The sequence below is a fragment of the Cyrtonyx montezumae genome, unplaced genomic scaffold (genome assembly GCF_038088225.1).
Source record: "Cyrtonyx montezumae isolate F1298 unplaced genomic scaffold, pur_monq_1.0 scaffold_0, whole genome shotgun sequence".
In the NCBI taxonomy this organism is placed as follows: Eukaryota; Metazoa; Chordata; class Aves; order Galliformes; family Odontophoridae; genus Cyrtonyx; species Cyrtonyx montezumae.
In genome coordinates this window covers 948,589-970,867 of record NW_027071824.1, presented here as the reverse complement: position 1 = coordinate 970,867, position 22,279 = coordinate 948,589, and the positions used below count along the sequence as shown (strand labels likewise).

At 37.2% G+C, this 22,279-nt stretch overlaps 1 protein-coding gene across 1 annotated transcript in view; it reads left to right on the top strand.

Annotated features, from left to right (window-relative positions):
* Positions 1–22,279, top strand: part of PLCB4 (phospholipase C beta 4) — a 191,634-nt gene that overhangs the window by 88,433 nt on the left and 80,922 nt on the right. The window contains exon 4 of the mRNA XM_065734812.1: positions 18,616–18,716. Within this exon, the coding sequence (XP_065590884.1) occupies positions 18,633–18,716 (84 nt within the window). The 5' untranslated portion in view covers positions 18,616–18,632. The remainder of the gene's footprint in view (positions 1–18,615; positions 18,717–22,279) is intronic.

Sequence of the window (22,279 nt, the reverse complement as noted above, 5' to 3'; positions counted from 1 at the left end):
CTTGCTACCTTTAATATATGACTGGAGTCCTATTTTGAAGCTTTTACCATTCTGATAAATCAGTCAGAGTATTTAATGAAGGTGCTTTAATAGAGAGGGAATTGCAAAGCTGAATAAAAGTTTATCTTAAGAAGTTGATTCCCCTGCAGCATTTAAATCTTTAACATTTTGGGTTATATCTCAGGAAACTGGTTTGGGATCCAAATTTATTCAAAGCATAGAATAAGAATGTATGAGAAACCTGAAAATTAACATGAAAGTGTGCCAGATCCAATGTAATGACTAAATGAATTTTACTCTGGCTTGGCTGTTAGGATTGACAATTTTGCTAGCTGTGACTGAAGAGTACCAAAAAGAAGTAGAAGCATGGTGCTTATTTCAAACTTGAGTGATAATGGAAGTCTGCCAGACATTTCTGGGGATATAGTTCTCAAAACAGATCAAGATAAATCCTGTGATGACAAGAAACACAAATTCCAGCTTTATAGCTGGAAAAATTGTCCAGACTGTCCTTGAAAAAACTGATATGTATTGTGGTAGTGTGATATTCAGAAAATTGGCTTTATATAGACCGGTCAAAAATCAGATGGAAATCATTAGCAAGCATTTGTTTTGATTAGAGGAATAGGCTGGGACATCCAGGTGAAATTCTGACCCCAGGAAGAAAACACATATCAGAGAAATCTTCAGTATGTTCAGGGGGATTAGGCTTTTGGGGACATAGCTCTGCTTTGTTGTGCTTTTGACATGCATTCCGTCAAACAGTACCAGATTTGCAAGTGTGTTTAAACATGTAGTAGCACAAGTAGTGCTTTGCTGGAGTTTACAGGAGGGTGTGAGTTAGGAGAGTCTCAGAGGCATTTCTGATCACTTTACTGAACAACTTGTTGGGAATTCCAGTATATGAAGTAACTGTATACATGTAAATGAGCAAATATGTCCCAGCTATTTGTTTGCATATAGATACTTCACTTGTAAGCACAACTGCAGTAGTAGCAATAGCAGTTTAAGTATTCTGGTGAAATTAGAACATCTGGTATATAAAATTAATACCATTCTGCATCCAGTAAATGATAAATAAAATTATTCTCTCAGATCATCTGTCTTCTGCCATCCATAGTCTTTTTCCTGTCTGTGAAAGGTGTCTGTTTTCCTTGGAATCTTTCCGACCATCTGATGAACACTGCAGTATATTGCCAAATTTATTACTCTACCAGAATACGAACTATAAATCTTGAAAACAGTTGGGTGGTGGTTGGTTGTTTTTTGTTCTTCCTCTTTCACCTCATCTTTCTTTCCCTTCTCACTTAGAAAGGAAAAAGTGAATGTTTGTATGAAATGCTGAGACTACGCAAAAAAGATGTGAAACAATCCTTTTTTAATTTAAGAATATCTTTGATTCATCCTACTGCATATAGACATTTTAATTTTAGGGAAATAATTAAGCATATGTCACCATATAAACAAATAGAACCAAATACGATGAGCAAACTGTGAGAAAAGGTAAAATTTGTATAAACATTTATTGCCAAAACTCATCAAATTCATCAGTTGTCCATTTTTTTCTTCAGTCTGTGTTTTGGTATTTTTGTTTTGTCTCTACCACTTACTGCCGTTTTCTGTTCATCATGAGTCTATTTCAGTAATTTTCAATAAATAAAATAGGGTTTTTAAGTACAGATTTTGTATTGCTGTGAAGCAGAAGAATGTTGTACTACACAAGAGTAGAAAATGAAACAAATTAGGTCGAATTTTTCTTCTCTTTTTGAGAGAAGTAAACGTGACGCTAGTTAGAGAAACAGTACCTAATTTGTGTATGCCACACAAGGATTTGTCACAAGAACAAAAATACCCCAAGTGAAAGAAGGCCGTTACATATGATCAATTTGATCTTTAAAAATATTATGTATTAATTCTCACTGCTTGTTAACTAAACTATGTTCTGTAATTTTGAATATTTTCTTCTTTTGTAAAATAGAAAGCAATTAAATGATCAGTATGGAACTGACCATTAGTTAACAAAAGGAGTTAGGTAGATTGTGATGGTAAAATGGACTGAATATGTGACTGGTCCAAGATTGTAGTCATGTTATTAATTATTTTTAATCAAGTTTGTCCTGCTTTTGTCTACAGTGTGCAGAAACCTTCCTTAAGCAATATCTTTGTGAGTTCATTTCATCAGTATTCCTGCCAGATCTTCTCTTCTGCTGCTTATTATCTTTGATTAATATTGATTTTAGCAATATCTATTACCATTGTTTATTCTTTATTGGTGGTTATTTTCACACATTGCTTGCAAGAAAACAGTCTACCAGTTGTACAGGGAAGCACTCCATATGGATTGGGCTTCGATCAACTTAAATTTCAGGATTTTGTACATTTTGAGGTGACGTTCTGGTGTATTCTTATTACACAGACTGTTCAGTGCAAATTGTCTTGATGGTAAGACATACATTCCTTTTCATTATGCAGGTGGGACTGCCCTGAGAGGGAAATAAAATATTAAACCAGATCATCTTGTTCTTCATCAAGGTGTATGTCCATTTGCTTTTCAATCTCTTTAACAGACCCATTTTCTACCATAAATAACTTTTCATTATGTTAAATCTGCACAAAAACCATTCTGAGTGGCTTAGAATTAAGAGCTGTGCAATTTATCACAGCCAAACTGTATGATTTTGGCTAATCTTTATCTGGGGATCTCCCAGGTCAGTGAATTTGGATCCAGTGTCTTTCTGTCCTTCTGACTAGCTCTCTCTATATGTTTAAAACTATAGAATGTCTTCTGTAAGATTTATTATGTGCTGATCCCAAATGCTTGGCAAGCAACTTCTCTTCCTCTGCCTTCATCAGAAGATTACTAAAATACAGTTCTAATGATGCTTCAGATGGTTTGTATCACTCTGGATGTGCAAAATGCCTCAGAGATCATTATACTGATGAGAAATGCCTGTTGCTGCTGGAGTTTACAACTCTATGCAGCCCAAGCTGCAAGAAACCCTGCAAACTGCTTGGGAATAACTGAAAATAAATAAATAAGATTTTTATTTGTATTTATTTTTATTTCATCTTAATGATATTTCAGAGTTAATCAAGTCACATTTCTTAAGTTTTTATTTGCATACCTGTGGAAGAAAGATGCAGAGATTCTTGCTTAATTGTGTTTTCTGGGGGGCTTTGGGAGAAGCAGAAAATGTGAAAACTGTGATGGAGCTCAGTGTCTCACACAGGGTGCTACTGGCTTGTCCTCTGCCAGCAGAGGAATCCTGACTTGCATCCTGCGTACCTTGAAAGTGTCTCAGACCATCCTACTTCTCTTAAAATTGTTTATAATCACAGCATGCTGAGTTGTTTCATCCTCATACATTTACTGTTAGCATTTATAATCATCTATGTTTCTGACATAATAGGAAAAAAATTGGTTTGACATGCCATTCAGGATATTCTTGATGATCTGTCACCCGTGTCTAGCAGGTAGGTTGTGTGTGTTGAAATATCTTGTAGATACCTTAAGGGGTTCTTGTATATCATTCCTTAGAAGTTGGTATAGGAGCTGAGTGCACCATTCCTTTTCAGTGCATACTTTTTCACAGCTGTCTTTGCTTCAGTTTCCTGAGTTTCACTTTCAACCAAATCCTTCAACAGTGCTTTTATTGAAGGGAACTTGCAATTTTAAAGGCTGAAATACAAAACTGGAGTTTGGATTTCACTCAAGCTTTGCTGAAGTAACCTGATCTTGTAGTGCTCCAGCCAGGAAAGATTAGCTGTTAGAAGACAGAAGTCTGTTAGAGACCTGAGTGTCCGCTGTCTTGGTGTGTTACATAGCAGGACGTTTCTAGATTGTGAAAATGAGTATTATGGTAATACTGCTAGTATGGAGTAATTTGTAGAGGATTCAGCAACTGCAGATGGTTATTTCAACAACGACGAGTGTTAATGACGAGACTGTAAGAATGCTGCTGCAATCTAAAATCATCTCTGCTTGTAAGATTGCTTTGTGATATTTTCACCCTTTCAACGAGCTTGTTTTGAAAGCAAATGTGCTGCAAAACGGCATTCACATTACAGCGTTGCAGCAGAAGGTGTTTGCCCTACATACTGTGTAGGGTAGAAATCCCCAAGATCCCTGGGCAAATGCTGAGTAAAGTGGAAGCAGCTCTGCTTGTAGCAGCATGGAGCTCTGCAGGCTGAGAAACAGGCTAAATTTGTCTGCATAGTGAGGTTGCTTCTAGCATCCCAGAAGGCTCCTATCTGACTTCCATACCTACTTATTCTGTTGCACAGCATAAATGTGCCCACTGAATGCTGGAATAAAACGTGCGTGTGCTGTTGAAGTATGAACTGCTTTTTCTCTGTTACTAACTTGTGTATCCAAAATAGCTGAACTTTGAACAGTGTTGCCACTGAGGGAGCACCTAGTTCCAGCTGGAAACATGAATTCATTCATCCCAGAGCATTTCTTTGTTTTCAGAACCCTGGATTGAGACATAGCATTCTGCAAGAGTCCTCTGTACTTTTTATACAGGCATAAAAAGGGATGTTTCTCTTAATAGCAGAGCAAAAAACAATATTTTTTTCTTTGCTTTTAAAACATTTTCTTAAATTTGATGGATTTAGTGTATGTTTTTCAGGCATATTTTATAAACATTAAGTAAACAGGTTTTATGACATCATCTCTAAAGCAATGCTGTTGATGTGTTTTAACTTCAGCCACAGGTACAGTTGCAGAGTTGGTGGGCGGCTTTTCCCTGCAGTGTGGTATTGCTTACTGGACTTCATACTCCTCAAGCTCCATTTGTGGTATGTGCAGTCGTGATGGTACAGGCAGTATATCTGGAGCTCTTGTCATTTTGCCTTTTTGCCAGTTTTGGATCTTGTAGCAGTTTTATCCTGGTATCTATTCCATCCTTGTGATCCAAAAAAAAAAAAGCCACTCACTCCAAGAAGGCAGATTTAGGCAGAAATAACATTATCATGTGCCTACCAGGACCCAATCTAAACAGGAAAGGAAGTCAGATTTACTTCATTTTATCATCATGCTGTCAATTATAGAAACTTGAAAAGAACAGCCTTTGTTTCCTAAACCTGACATTCTTGCCATGGTGATAAGTTTCCATATTTGAATAACTTCTTATCTCATGTAATTTGGATTCCTGAAGGCAAGTTCCATTTTGCTACTTATCGCATTCAGCACAAGCAGGATCTTGTATTCAACCTGCCTTTTGCCATCCTGAACTTTAAAATTATGTTCCTTTATATCTTGAAAACAAATAAATAAATAGTTTTGTCCTTTTTGTTCTGAACAGTTCCGCTGTATCTTCTTTCTAGTCACACAGGAATTTATTTTATTTTGTTTTAAATATAGTTCTTGAAAACATCTTAACTTATCAGCTAAGGTAGCAGTAGCTGTGAGCTCTGGATTTGATTTATTATTATTATTTTTTTGTATTGCATTAAACAGGTTTTGAGGCTACTTTCTAAATGTGTAGATTTCTCATTAAAGCAGAGTTAGCAGTCCGTAAAACTTACAGAAATAGCTTGTTTGACAAGCAGTAGATCACAGCAATAGGCAGGACAAAATGGACTGTAGAAGAATCAAAATCATGAGGGGAAGCATACTAACCTGTTCCCAAATTCACAGTGATCTTTCCCAATTAGACTGTGTTATATGAAGCTGGTTGGCCCACTCTCACAGCTTGCAGCCACTGAAAAAGCTGATGTTCTTCTCTTGGCCACCTGCTGCCAGTCTCCTTTATGCTGGTTCTGGCTAGAACTCTACTCCTGAATGACCTGGATGCAGAGCATGAAGCTCTGGGTCTTTACAGTGTTGGTTGTCCATAGCTGTGCTTAGCTGTGCTTAGTCAAGGCTGGTCTGAGGAATGGAGACTCTGGGGTGGGCACAGAGTTTTCCACTTCTTCCACACAAATCTATGGCAGTGAACAACATTACTAATTAACCCTTTAAAAGCCCATGCTATCTATACTTTGGCAAAAAGATATTATTATAAAATCTTTTCCATCTGCTTCTGTCCCATTCTGTACTTCTGTTTCAGGAGAAGCAACAGTGGATCTATTCCCACTGCTGCTTTTGTTTCCTATTGGAAAAAAAACTCCCCAGCAACCTGGTATCTCAGTAAACATGGACTGGGTGGCAGCTTCTAACAACTGCTCAGCATAAAAAATCTTGCAAAGCTCTCTCACTGTTACTTGGGATGCCTTTCCAGAGAAACACCAACTGGGCATTTTCCCTTTTGATTCTGTGTACCATTTCACGAAGATGCTCTGTGAAACTATACGTGTATGGATCAAGGAAAGATTTAATTTACTAGTGCCATGACAGTGGAAAACACCCACTGATATGAATGGGAATGGTGCAGGCACAGATATTGCAGAAGTGCACTGACAAAAGGAAAGACTTTATGACCTAGAAAACCATATTGATGTAGTAAAAACATATCAACCTGCAGCCCTTCTGATCTACACTTAATTTCCATGCACGCTTGTATCACAGATTCTCTTCAAAAGTGGGCAGTTTACTCAGTCCACTGTATACCTGTATATTATCTGGGCACTTCCAGAGTTGTAAGATCATCTTCTCTGGGGATGCTAGAAAACCCCATTCTTGCTTTTGGCAGAGAGGAACACTGATTTGCTCAGCAAAATGATATCTTAAGCATGATAGGAACTGGAAGTGTTCAGTAGTTGGTCAGTACCTCTACTGTACAGATCTTCTTGCCTACAGATTTTTAATGTGGAAAAGCTGCAGCTTTCTTCCCTTGATAGATCCTTCCATGGATATTTCCAAGGCCTTGATTGTTTTCCTGTGGAATGGTTGGTTGTCTCTTTGTCAGTGCCTTTGGCTGGCATTGCACCTTATGTTCTGATAACAGAAAGCAAGAGCAATTTAGGGACTTGATAAGGAAAAAAAAGACACTTTGCAGGAAATTTTACCCTCTGACTGTTGTAGTCTGGGAAGAAATAGGGTACAGGAAGGTGAGAAGTGGGCTGCTGATATGTTATTTTGCAAGCAATTTGGGACCATGACAAAACAATGCTTCTGCCACATCACATTGTCCATTATTTTTTTCTGGCAATAGCTGTATTTCCTATGGATTCCTGCTACAGTGAGTGGTGTCCAGGGATAGTGTTTCTTCTCAAGCTTTTTCCATGGTATGCAGCTTAGTTTCCAACACACAAGTCGCACATGCTGACAAGAATCAGATGCACCTGTTCCTTGACTACAATCCAGTCCACAGATGCAGATTTATAGAGCCTAAAAAGAAGGGGCTGAAGGGTGTACACTAGTTGAGCAGGTAATTTTACTGACAGAGGTTGTTTTTAGTATAAATTGTGTACTTGCATCTAAGCTTAGTGTGATTATAATTAAGACAGAAGTTTTGTTATACAAAGATAAGCAGCTGCTGAAGATTGAGAGCCACTAGGGACCATAAAGTATTGAAAGCACCGATTCACATTTGGTAATGCTTTGTCTAACATCCCCAGTGGGATTTCTTGCCTATGCTCTAACTTTATTCTCCCGTTTAGTGAAGCATCTTGTTCCTTATCAGTCATTACTGAGATTCCTCAGTTCTGTTTTTACTTTTCTTGTTTGCTGGACTGGGCCGTGCACTTTCACCTTGTTTCCTTCAGCAACCTTTGCATTTCATTACAAGCTCCAGATTTTTCCTTACAGAGCAACACTACAACAGAAATATACATAGCATGTATGGTCTTCACTTTTTCTTGGACTCGTCTCTAAAATCTCAGATTTATAAAAATACTGGAAATGTATTTACCTCATGTAGAAAGTGCAGTCTGCAGAAGTACAACATGCATGTTAGCATGCTTACCAGTAAAGGAGCAAAGAAAGGGATTGCTAGCCAAGGGCAAAGAACTCTTCTCTTTAAGCTTTCAGTCAAAAAACAGTCTAGACATTTTTATCACATTAAACAGTCTGGAGCATTTAATAGGGATGTGACAGGAAGAAAAGCAGTCTGAACTAGCTGACCAAGTTTCTTATGGGAAAAGTCTGCTGGGCCCAAGATTTTATTCTGTGCAGTGGTAATTGCTATGTTGGAAATGTTAAATGGTGATAAATGGGGCAAAGCTGTTTTTAGATATGTATTAATGTTTCTTTCACCTGCAGGGTCTGCTATGCTTTTCATGTGACAGAGCACTTGATTTTGGTAGGCACTGTGCTTTTTGAGGGTGTGTACCAGTTGTTACTGAATTGAAGGAGGCCAGGTGGATGTGATAGCATTAGTTAAGAACAACTGAACACTTCAATGTAATACAGCCCATGCAAAAGGCAAAACATTTTTTTTGTCTCTGCAAGTGTCTCATTATCAATTTTTTTGGTGTAACAAGTGGCATCTATTTACCCTTTTTACCCTGCCCTGGACCTCCACCTTGTGGTCATTTCCCAAGCATCTCACCCATGCATTCCTTTGATTTGTCTGCAGCTCAGAGGAATGCTGAAATGCTGAACTCCTGTCTCCGTGAGCACTGCCATCCCCACTCCAGGGCTGTCACAATAAATAACCCCACTCTGCTTTTGCCTGGAATGTTGGCACTGGTTATGCCACTTCTTTCTTCTTCACCCCACCTCCCACAGACACCAGCATGTTGTTTTGTTGGTCTTTTCTACTATATCCTCTACTGTGTTCTTCCCTTCATAGCCCTATTGTGGAAACTCAACTTTATGCTTGGAACTATCTCTAAAAATAGCATTGCTTGTGCTATCCCAAGCCATTTCCATTTTGGCTATTCTAGGCTACCCAGTGTTCTTTACTGTTGTGAAAATGCTGCCACCTTCCCTTTTCATTTTAGCTGCATTGCCCTTCTCAGGTATTACATCATTTTCATCAAAGCCCATCTCAGTGTCAGGCATCCTACCCTCCCTTTCTACACTCTTCTGCTAGTTTCTTTCTCTTTTTAATTCTTCTGTTCTTTCCTACAGATCATAGTCATTTCTTTCTACCCAGATGCATATCCAGAACTCAGAATGTCTTCATATTCCAACATGATATTCATGTTCTCATCTTTTCTCAGTGTCCACTGCTTGCTTATATTCCTATTGATGCAAGCACGTTCTGTTGTGTACCCATTGCAGATGAGGGTAGAGGTGTCTTCCACTCATGCTATATATGCCCCTTTCTACCTCAGTAGAAGTAAGTCATACTAATTATAAGGTGACAAAAGAACTGATGTGGACGCTTACTGTGTATTACAGGGTGGGCAAGCTGATGCTCCCACCGATTTATTTTGCTACATCTTTATGTTTGGAATTCAGAGAAAGTAAGTCCCTTCACTCAGGCATCTCCATTTGGTCCAAAAAGGTCTGAACAAATTGAATCTCTCAGCGTGCTGTAAATCTTGCTGTTTATTATGAGATGTCAAAAAAGCATTCAAAATGGACTGTGTATGCCATACCATACTGGCAGATTGGCTCTCCTTTTTGTCTCCACGGACAAATAGGTTACGTACCAACGCTTTTATTTTTATCACTTTTGGAATACTATGTCAAATCATCCATTTGGAGCAATAAAAAAACTGAAATGACATTCCTTCAGAAGTTTTCATGTGCATTGCGGATAGTTGAACAAGCCAAAATGCATTCTGCAGGAAGATTTGGAGAGGCTGCTCTCTTGAAACACTATCCCACCCCTCAGTAGTTTGAGCATGACTGGCTGTGCCCCAGATTTTAAAGAACCATTGCATTAGTATTCAGAAAGGCATTTTAGGGATGTTTTTCTCAAGTAATGTAAACAGTTGAAGACATCAAAAATGACTGCGTTAGTACTCCTGAATTTGTTTTATCAGATAAATTTATCAGGGATGTTTCATGCAGTCTCACTTTACCCCAAAGAGACAACCTCTGTCAGTTCAATAATGACTGATGTGACAGAAGCATAGCACACTACCAAGAGAGTAGTTTTGATATTTGCTTAGTAGACGTGTACATAAAGATTTCGGTGTTTTTCTGAGTCAGGGATTCGTGAATGAGACTGTGGTACCGTGGTAAATGAAAGATGGAGCTTCATAAATGTTTAACTATAAAATTATTGGCTAAAAGATAGGTGACTTTTTAATTTTTTTTAGGAATGCACTCTTTTTCCTATTCTGTTTCCATTACTTTCAGAGCTTCTGGGCAATGGCACAACAGCTGTTTGAAAAGAGCTGGCTTAAACACATCTAAAAAAAGGCTTGCTCTGCCACCTACCTACAGTAATAAAGTAACAATAGCAATTTCAAGTTCAGCACCAATTTTGTTTCCTTTTCAATCTCTATGGAAATAAACCTATAATTAGCTGGTAACTTGGTATTTCTCAAATATGGATGTCCACCTTGTGTCCTGATGAAAAGACAGCTAGATTTCCAAGTTATAGGTAACATTTTCTTTTTAGCCTTGCATAGTTTCAATACATTTTGTTTCAGAAACCTGGCAATCTTGTTTTCAAAATGAATAAATAAAGACCAGTTCCATATCACTGAGCTGATCCTGGCTGTTCTTGTCGATTACATAACTTCTAGTTCTGGGACATATTACTGTCATTTCTTTCAAACTTTACACAGGTAAAAGTTAGAATCAATAAAAGTGGAATTAAGACAAGTCTTGCTAAGCTCATTTTATAGAGGCTTAAGAGCAAAATGGAAAACAGCATCCAGCCAGGACTCAGCATCAGTGTTGCTTAACCCCAGCTGTTAACCTTAGTCCCTTGACTCCTAGCTGAAAAACTAATAGTGTTATTTATGCATATAACAAGATAAGTGTTTGGGAGCAAGAAAAACAGATATATTGATTCTATATCTGCTTAGACCAGACAGTTTATGATAATTTTCTTCCATTTGTTAAATATCATCCTACTTCATAGATTTTCTTTCTGCACAGTGATGTAGAAGTGCACACAATATACATCAGATGTCTTTCTTCTCTTGATAGTGTCCAGGAGAAATCAAAGGAAGAGCATTTCTTGAAGACCATTAGTTATTCTGATTCTTTGCCTGTTTGTTTTATATGAATCTGAAACATTGATTGGTTGAAAATAAAATTCAACCAATCATCCCAAAACAGTAAAGCTGTAATGAAGCTGTGATCTGCTTCAGCCGGGTTACAGCTGTCTTGCTGCTGCCCTTACTTGAGTTAGGGTTGTGTCAGGAAGCTACAGAAGACAGGCTATGCCTACAACTCTCTGCTTCCCAAGGTTTGGATTTACCACAACCACTTGATCTGGTTGAGTGGACAGAAGGGGATAATTTCATTCCAGCCATCTGATAACACTGTGCTTTCATTTTCTTGCCACCTAGCTGAGGCTTAGGGTAAGCAGATCATCCAGTTCCATCCCCCCTGCTGTGGACAGGGTTCCCATCCAGTAGCTCAGGCTGACCAGGGCTCCATCCTGACCTTGAATACCTCAAGGGATGGGGCATCCATGACTTTTTTTAGCAGCCTCATCTACTTCTGACTAAATAATTTATTCATAACATCTAGCCTAAATCTTCCCTCTTCTAGTTTAAAACCATTTCCTCTTGTCCTATGATTATGTGCCCATGTAAAAAATTGGTCTCTCTCCTGATTATAAGCCCCCTTGCAGATTTTCTTTATGTTAATGCATTGTAGATCTCTGAAATGACCTCTGGAGATCATCACCTTTGCTTTTGTCTGATGTTTTAAGCCAACAATCTGGTTCACTCCTGTTTTGTCAGAAATCATTGGAAAAGCAGTTAGAATTGAGCCCTGCAGATTACATTGTCACTTTCCTAATTTTAGATTTTAGAGTAACATCTACGTTCCTGACTTATTAGTTTTTAAAATGTCTGTATGTTTTGAACAAAGTCATGTATAAGTCATGACAGAACTTTTTAATAAAGTTTGATTTGAACTAATGTATCTGACCATGGAAGGGATTATTTCTAACTTAGAGATTTAGAAGATATTACAAAAATGCAATGCTGACCTTTTGTTAGACTTTATTAATGCAGGACTCTGTGTGAATGTTTGCAGACTGACAATTGTAATGTCAAAATGTGTTCGTGAGGCAGCAGATATTTGTATTCTGCTTTATTTTTGTTTGAGGTACTAGTCTGTGTTATTTCCAAAGCTTTTTCTGGTATTTTAAAATGAAAGGCTGTTGTTATTAGTTTGGTTTGGAAGTTTGTGTTGCCTTTTCCGCAGTATTTGTAGTTAATAATTTGATCTTAGTGTCTTGCAGTTGTTTAACAGCCTGGGATCACCAAACTTGCATTCATAACAGGAATGCTGCTCCATTATGGTTATACTTTCACTTGATTTCTTAGCAATTTAATATTGAACATTTATTCCTATTCCTATCACACTGAACTACAGGAATCAATTTTATCTGAAGGCACATAACTCCAGGAAGAAGATAAAAAGAAGGATCTGAAGTTTTAAAGAAAAACTGGGGGTCAACTAATCCAGGAAATACAAAGTGCTGAAAGTGATACATACTTCACGTTTGACAGTTTTTGATATTGTTTTTGTTTGTTTGTTTATTTAAATTGATCTATGAAGTAGACTTCGTTTTAACTCTGCATTTGAAAGCCAAGGAGTGAAGCAATTAAAGTTAATAGAACTCATTGCTTCTTAAATCAAAATACATGGTATACATACACCTTATGGTATAGCAATTCAGAAAAGATCTTGAAAATTATTTAAGGAAACCATTGCATTCATCAAAGTCCAGTTCACTCTGTTTCTCCCTCAGTAGGGAATGACTTCCAGGAAAGGACATATTTGACATTATGCTAAATATCGAATACTTCTAATACTTGTTCTGTTTAACTAAAGATAAAACTGATGTTTTCAACTTCTTAAAAAAAAATTAATTTTAAGGATGGTTTGTGTTTACGATTAGATTGATCCAAAGCAGAGAAGGTTCTAGGAGAAGATTCTTCACCATATGCTTGTTTTATGAAATTACATGTGTTCTCAACAGGTTAGAAACAGTAAGTTACCGTTTGATGAATACTAAAGTACACGTGTAAATGAAAATCAATTATCATCCTATCTTTGATGAGACACTTTGCTAAATTCTGTACAGTTGGTATTGCCAAGATAAATCATTACTAGGGAAAGATCTTGCCTTTGACTGTTACAAATTAGAAAATGCAAACATCAAAATTTCCATCACCAGAAAGAACAACAAAAAAACCTGTAAATTTTGTGCTTTTGTATAAATGCTTTGTGGTTTGTTGGTTGGTCGGTTGGTTTTAACACTTAAAACTTTTGCTAAGTTCCAGCTGTACTAGGATAGCTCTGAATTCTAGTTTGCTATTTCTTAATTCCTTAATAGCTCATTTTAGATATATTTCTGTTGGCCAGAAGTTGATCTTTTTGTATGGTTGCAGTTGTACTTTACCTAGAATAAATGTATTTACATTTCTGTATTTTTTTAACGTACCATTAAGTTCTCAGAAAGCATAATGCCCCTTTAAAAAGGATGTGTGGTAAGTACTTAGCGTAGATAAAGAGTTTTGGAATGACTAGAAGCATTAGGTGACACATTAACAAATCAGGAAGGCCTTTGGACAAATGGAGAAATAGTTAAGGAAACAATGAGGTTGTTTGATTCCTATGGTCTATGGTAGGAACTTACTCTACTTGTTAGAGATAATAGCTCTCATCCGAGGTAATGACTGAAGTTCAGTTCAGATGGAGGGCCATCTCATTTTCAGTACTATGGCAACGGCCGTTTTTGTTTTCTGCTATTAGCAACAAATGCACTCATTTCTTAGCCTGAAGCAGTGGTCAGCCCCACTGACCTGGTGTGAAATGCTTGTTACAAACAGGCCACTTCTTGTTTTCAGCTAACCTTTTAGCTGCCTCTGCACAGCAATGTATTCCATCAATTAAAACAAAATGGAAAGTAAGACTATTCCTAAACAATACATTTTCAATCTCCTGAGCTCTGTTGTATGCCTTTTCTTCTTTCTGGACATTCTTTTTTGGGGAGTACTGTTCTAAGTCGCTTGCATCATCTGTGAGTATAATGTGTTTAAAAATAACCTTCTCAAAGAGCACTCTTTAAAAAGAGGAAAAATAACAACAAAATTTGACCGTGAAAGAACCTGGAGAGCTATGAAATCTTGGAATAGTGTAATATAGATGCTGCAGAAATTCAGCAGTGTGGCACTTGCTGTTATTTTCAACAGAGAACTTAAAAAACAGCCCTTATATGCATTTTCCATATGATAGTGCTGGCACATTTAGGACAAAGGAAATGAGGATGTAAATACAAAAAAAGTCTCTGAGGAGTAAATACACCAAGATCTGAGTCTTCTTCCCATGGAGATCTAGAAACAGTTGTGACATTTGCATATGACAGTTTTTTGTAGTGTTTTTATAAGAACATTATAGTGTCACTGCTTGTTAAGTGGGATGAAGCCTTGCTCAGCTACCTCCTCACTCTAGATGACTTTATTCCTGCAGGTAGATCTTCAGGGTTGGGTTGAACTGCAATAAAACTAAGAATTTGTACAAGTCTGCTGCTGATATGGAGCTGGTTGTCTTTCTTATGTCAAATCTTGTTTAACACAGAAGAGTGGTGGTGAAAGATATATGTACTTCAAGAAGGAAATTAGTAGGAATTTCATCAGTTTTATTTTTTGTTTCCTTCTAGCAGTAAGAAAATACATATGCCAGGGCAAGGCTACTAACCTCAGCATGGTGTTTTGTTGCTGCTTCATAGTTTGCCCTTGAAAACTACATGGGTGTTAACCAGTACACACTTTATGTAGTGTGGTTCTAGGAAGTGAGTGGTGAAACGGCAAACACAAGAGTATGGGGTCTCCTCAGTTTTCACTTAGCAGAGAGCGATTCATTCTGGAGGGAAAAATCATAATTAATAAAGAAAACGCTACAGGTATTTGTATAATGCTTTTGGTTAAGCATGCTGCAGAAATGGAGAGTTTCTGTGTTCTAGGCTGGAGTAGGTCAGCTTTGAGGGATACTGCTGTCCTTTCCAACGCTGTCTCAACATTGACAGGATGTTTATGGGATCCAAGGAGTATCCTATCCATCATACTAGCCAGCCCTGTGAGTTAGTTTAGAATATCACCTCTTTCCCCAAACATTTATCTGCTTTGTTTTAACAGAATCCTTTCCTCCTCCTGTTCAGCCACACCTTGTCCTTTGTTTGGTCAAAGAATGAAAAAAAAAAATTACCCAAGATTTATAGTCCCTTCACCCCCTACTCCCCAGATTTGTAGTAGTGCAGCAAAGTATATAAAAGAGGAAGACTTCAGTATTGAATAGTGCTATTCTGGATACTGTTAATTTTGTGTCCTCACCTTTTGGGTACTTCAGGTGAATCAAAAGGTGATTTTTCTTAAGTGACCCAAATTATGACCTAAGGCTTAAATAACTGTTGAAAGAAAGGAACATAGATATAGCTCAAAAGACATTTAACTGCTGCACTTGCAAGACTTCACCTGCTTCTCCCTTGTGTTCATTGATTATGACCTGAGGTGTATTTTATATGAGCGGATTTTTTCTGCTTTTGTGAATGGTACGTATTCGGAGACATTTTATACTTTAAGAGTCCTCAATCAGTGAAAATACTGGATTTTAGTTTTTGAGATCTGGTTTAAAACTTTAGACTTAGAATTAGACTGTTTTTAAATTTACTTCCTACATCATCTCTCTCTCTTGGTTAAGTCGTAACACATTTAATAATTATTAGATTTCTATAAAGCAAGTACTTCTTGATTCTTGTTATGGAGATGCTATACATATGCATATATGTTCAATCAAATGCATGTTGAAATGTTGCATTTGTTTGTTTTATTTGGTGGATAGCTGTGGGTTTTTTTTTTTTGTTTTTTTTTTTTTTTTTTTTTAGCTTTGGTTGAACTGCTTAGAAATTGATGAAGATTCAGAGAGCTCCAGTGAGTGACAAGGGAGTATTTTATATATTCTTTTGGTGATCTTAAGGTCTGAGAGGTTTATGGAAGAACATATTTGTATATAAGGGATGTGAGAGACTGAGAAGAGCTTTTCTAAGAGCTCTTCATCTTCTACATTGCTGCAAAAGCATACAGCTTAAAAATCTTTTTATGTTTTGTCTGACTCCTTGCTACATGTACTCAAGCCATCTTTCTCTCAGAGGTCTGTCTGAGTTCATCTGTAGATTGTATTGACCGGGGAGATGGCATGGCTAGAGAAGAGATCTGTGAGGCGGTAAATAACGATGAACTTGAGTCCCTGACACAGAACTTGATTGCCTGCTAAATTATGAGCAGTCAAGCACGTTTTCTTGCAGGTAAATGCAAGGTTAAGTGAATAAGGACAATCATTCTAGTTTGTATGACAGAGGGCTGTTCAGGGCTTCCTGCTGGTCTAGTCCTTTGTCTTCAGAAATGCTGCTGGGAAACTGGAGGGTGTTGAGAATGACTCAGATTGGTAAAACTGCATTTCAGTGAGAAACTGAACAATTCAATCTGTTTAATTTCAGAAATGAGGTAATGAAAACTTCGTCATAGTAAGTACCAGACAAGGAAACAATGTCTGTAAAGGAAGCTGTGTTTCAGTGACTAGATAATGAAATCTGCAACATTGAAATTGTCAATAAAGTTCCATGTTTGTTGTGCTAAGGTAGTTCGTCTTTCTGGAAGACACATGCCCATTCAAATACTTGTTGCATACAGAATTCAGAGTGCTAGATGCTGGATGAAATGTTGTGATGTATTTTATACAGGGATTCAGAGTACTTGCAGAGTTTGTAGGTTTTAAAATCTTTGTCTTTATGAAGTTCAGTGTCAGTTTGGAGAAAGAGGGGAAAAATAAGGGTAAAGGCTGTGAGTACAGTATAAATACTGTAAAAAGCTATTCTTCACAGCCTTAAGAATGTCTTCAAATTTCTTATGATTTAGAGCAGAATACATCTTCCTTTCTCAGAAAGACTTCACATGCTGGAAATAAGCATTGCTGCATGAAATGCCTATCAGATTAGTATTGAGTTTTCTTCTTGGGAACATTATGGTAATGAAAGTCATTTAAATAAATAAAGGTAGTTTATAAGAAAATAGTCAGTATACTGTGAAAACTGAGTATGCATCACTTTAGGTGTGTACGCTTTAAGCTTCTTTTGAGTCTAAAGGATACTTCCAAAAATATCCTTGAGGGGTCGCTATACAGTAGGTGGTTTTGCTGTTTGTTTTCATCTTTGATGTTTATGCATCGATGTCCAAAACAAAAGACAGAAGATGAAGAGATAGGCAGTATCAAAATGCATTTTGCATTTTTTTTAAGAGTATGAAATTTTTTTTCATTATGAAATGTCAAAAGTAGCTGGTCTCACAGGAAGTTTTGGGCAGAATCCTGTAGAAGTAATATCTGAATTCTTTCGTAGTTCTTGTTCTTTTCTTTGATAACAATAAGAACATGGCAGAGAAGAAGGGTTCTACAAGATTCTTAATTTATTTTTATAGCATTTGTATCAGTTCTGGATTTAAAGTTCAGTCACTTTTAGTCTAAGAACATCAGGGAAGCATTGTTACCTAATTGGTAATGTTTCAGTCTGCTATTCAGAGTTTTGGCATAAGCAAGCACTGCAAAGATTGTTTCCATAGCATTGATGTCACAGATCATCACGCTTTCCCTTTAATTTTGTGTATGCTTTTTGTTCTGCTTATTAACACAAGCTTTACTTGGGCTAGTCGCCTGCATTGTAACAGAGAAATAATTGTGCTGGTTACACTTAGCCCGTATCATGTTGCTAGAGATAGTCAATAGTGGATAAATGTAAGACTAAGGCAAGCAAAGCAGGATATTTTCCTCAGTATTTGCTTCCTGCTTCCTGAAATTTAGATGTTTCTGACCTTCATCGACTTGTTGAATCTCATTTCAAACACAGTGGTAGGGAGAAGCAGTTTCTAAACCCTGGGTTAACCCTTGCTTTGAAGGCAGGGGATCTCACTGGCATTATCCAATAGCAGTATCTTGAAGGTTGTGAGGACTAGGGAGAAATGTGTGGTGGGATACAGATACTAGCGACTTTCATGTAATGCCCTAAATTCCTGAGCAGTTTTTCCCCTATGGACCTATGCACTATTTATGTTTTCAGTTATGTATAAAATCTTACTGAAAATACACAAAACTTTGCATAGAATATATGGATTTTGAAATAATTATTTCAGAGGAAAAATTTTTTTTGCCTATGTAGTATGCAATGCAGAGTGTGCTGGTTTTTTTTTTTTTAGTTCTGTGGATGTAGTACCTGATGTTTTCCTGTGAAAAGAAGTACTCGTGTTTGATATCAGTTGTGATATTTTTGTATTGACTAAGGTGGTGTTATCCCCAGCCCTGCTATATTCTAGGAGTGATGTAACAGATATTTAAAATAAAACAATGCTACAGTGACAGGTATTTCTTTCAAATAATTGTCACACATTTTCTGATCATTTGTTCATTTGAGTTATGAAAGAAAAATAATACTGTGGCAAAGTCTTTTCATCTGGAAAGGCACAGTGACTTTTTAATATCCCTGTGTGAACAGAAAAGCTGAAAGTTGCTTTTTTTTTTTTTTTTTGGTTTGGACTTTAAAATACTCCCTTAAAAAGACAGCACTTGAACTCTACCCTTTCATTCCATTTCAGGTTTTTCTTCTATAATCATGGCAAAACCTTATGAATTTAACTGGCAGAAGCCGGTTCCCTCTTTTATGCAAGATGGAGCTGTGTTTGATAGATATGAAGAGGTAAGAGGCCATTTGCATTTCATTTGCTGTTCTCTTTTAAATATGCAGGTGTTTTAGATTATTTTATGTTTTGTTTTTAATGTACATGAGTATTCACATAGCTGAAGAAATGTATCTGAGGAGGAAATACCACTACATTTCATTGCTTTACAGATTTTTGCTTTTAAAAGAAATAACTTTGAAATATGTTTAATCCCACTGTTTTGTAATAAACCCCTGAGCAGGAGAAAGGGATTTGGATCAAAATAGCTGTAATATCATAAAGCTTTCAACTTTGCAAACCAATAAAGCACGTTACTGAACCAAGTGCTTTCTTCTATTTTTTGTACATGTACTGAATTGAATGTACTGAATTATATCCTTTTCACGTATAATCTGAGGACCTACATCTTGTGGGGGAAAGTAGGAGAACATAAATCAATAATATTCTGATTCAAATGCATAATTTGATCTAGATTTGATCTGGAGTGGTTTTATCTCCATTAGAAAATCAACCTATAATCGGTCTGAAATATGTTTACTGTTTTCCCAGTTTCAGCTGTGCTTTAGTTCAAATCTATTAAAGGAATGCAAAACAGGACATTATACACAGATGGTCAAAATAAAAGGTGGAGACATTTACCTTATATTTAGCACTGATACATCTCTGAAAATGCTTTTTTCAAGATCTTTAATCACATTTGGACAAGAAGTTATCTCATTGAGTACCTACAGGGGTATTAGGATTTTCCTTTCACCTTTTGAAATGTAGGTAAATGTGTTCTTCTTATCATGAGAACTGCCAGAGCTGGCACAGGTTTTTTAACATGTATTTTCAGTTTTGGAGACAGATAAACTAAGAAGATACTACTATTGAATGCCTTAGAAAGAAGATTCCTAAAAGTTTTGATTTTTCCTTTAGCAAATGCTGTTCCAGAAACTCAGTCTGTGAGCATCCAGGTTGAAGTTTATAGCCCATGATTGTTCTCTTGCACCTTAGATGATAAAAAGAGAATGAGCAGATGCAAAAAAAAGTTCAAGTGCTCAGGTCTCAGTGTGGTATCAAGAATACTCAGTTTAGCACCTAGGTTCTTGGTGTAGTGGTAGATAGAACATAACATTTTGACTGTACTGTGTGCTGGTGTACCCAGCAGGCACTGATGCAATACTAGCCAAAAGGTAGTACTGTGCATCTATGGATTTAACTGGGAAAACTGTGTAGGTCACTTCAAAAGTAATGCCTCCTCTGTATTTCCAAGGAGACTACAATAGATGCAAAGATCACAATAACACTACTTCAGAGGGTAAATTCTCAGCTACAAAACACAGTTTCAACATAGTCTCCACCCTTAGTCAGTTGGCACAGATAAACTAATTGAGGTGATATTCATTTTGTGGTACAATGGCTATGCCATAGCCAGCCAGAACATGGCTTGTCTTTCACACTGCTGTCGCCGCTGCTGAAATGCACCGCCCTCCACCACACTGTGCCCACGAACATTCTTTGGCCTCCATAAACCTCCAGCAAGCATTGATAAATGTCAATGAGTGCCATTTTTTCACACAGAGGAATTCAGTTCCCCACCTTTGCTTCATATGGACTTCCATGTCAGATATCATTCTGTCAGACTGCTCTACTACCATCTTTCACATGCCAGCACAATAGAACAGAATATTATTGGGATGGTTCAACCTTTGCTGTCACATCACCACCATCAGCCTCCAACACTGTGGGTCAACGTAACAAAATGGGAGGCATTACTTTTGGAACAGGCCTTATAGAATTCTTGGTCCTTGCAGCTGAACTTACTTTCTTCCAAAACTCCATAGAAAGAGGATCTTACTTGACACAGCAAGAGCAGAACATTGTCCTTCCATGTGATGTGCTCTGTTTGCATTACTTGCTGCAGGTTTTGCTCTGATGCACTTCAGGTTTGCTGTGTTACAGCTGGAAGTCTGGTTTGATTTACTGAAGGGGATCTCTTCTGAAAACATTAAAAGGCTTTCACTTGTGTGCCTAACTTTGTATTTCATCTGCAATTTTGCAAGGATTGTAAAAGAAAAACAAAACCAGTGACTCAGAAGTTAAGATCTGTGTCCTTTAAACAGTGAACTCTAGATGGTGTATCTGTTTGGTATTGTCAGATTTATGATATACGTAGGCTATGATTTTATTTTGTTGTGGTAATAAGCAGACTACCAAAGAGAAACCACCATTGCTTTAGGCATGTAATGCAAGCATAGCAAAATCCAATCCCTGTACTTTTGTGTTTCTAATTTATAAGATAAATATTTCAGATCTGGCCCTCTAGTTTTTATTGAGATTCTGTACTTAATTCCCTCACCTTAACAGAAAAACCTAGTGGGGAAAAGGATAAATGATAAGTGAACTGAAGTCATGCAGCAGGTCAATGCACAACAGGGCCTCAGGAATCCCAGTCTAGGTTTTGAGTGACTGAATAGCTCTTGTACAGCATGACAGGTCTTTTATGTGCTTAAGGTTTGTTTCGCAGCTAGGAAAATCTGGATTATTGTAATGTGGAGTGCTGTTTTCATCCATCTTTTGCTGATAGGAGACTCACCTACCTGACAGGGTTACAAAATAGCAGAACAGTATTTTGAGCAAAACAGTATTGATTTTGAAAAGTCTAGAATAGAACTGTTCCAGAATATGAGAAAAAAAGAATGAGACAATTAGGAATCTCAGTAGCCATGTTGCATGTATGCATTCTCATGGTAGGTGCTTTCTTTACAGTGCAAGAAGACAAATTGCAGAAAAAGTAATGTGAAAAGAATCAAGGCTAGGGTGGGACGTCAACATGAATATGGTTTACATAAATACCTATGTGAAAACATTTTTGGTGTGTTAAGACCTTTTGGTAGATTGAGATGGAATACATGACCAACAAAATAACTGCCTGCCTTTGATTGTATGAGTAATATTTCTGCAAAATGCAAGAAGTACTCATTTTTGATTGGTACTTAGCTGTATTTTAAATGAAATATTACAGGACACCAACAACTGTAAAACTAGTAATTCTGAGTTGTCTAGCAGTGAGTACATTGAATGAAGGATGAGTGTTGTGGTGAAAGCAGGAGAATAAAAGCTGTGGTGGAGGAGGACAACCAGAGCAGTGCATGCTGGAAGCTCATGTGCAGTGGTATTTGTTCAGACTGAGCTAATGCAACTTTCTTTTTCTATCTCAGCTCCACTTTCTGTTGATTTGTGTGCTACTTGGATGGAAAACTTCAAGGTGTCAGTCCTTAAGTTCTGTAAATCTAAGTTGATCACACAAAAAATGTAGCTTGGAAGTGATTAACACCATTCATTAATGAATGCATCCAGGGAAAAGGAAAAATTATCCCAAACAAAGCATAATCCTTATTGCTATGTTCATTTAGACTCAAAGACATTATCCAGCTCTGGATCCACTTACTTGCTTGACATCATGTCTGGTGTCAAGTCAGTATAAGACCCACCTGGAATGTGACCATTCCTTAGCCCACTGGAGACTGTCTCAGAGTCATGCAGTGAGACCTGTCTGTCCTGGAGAGGCTTACTGACTTAAAAGTGTCCTCAATGC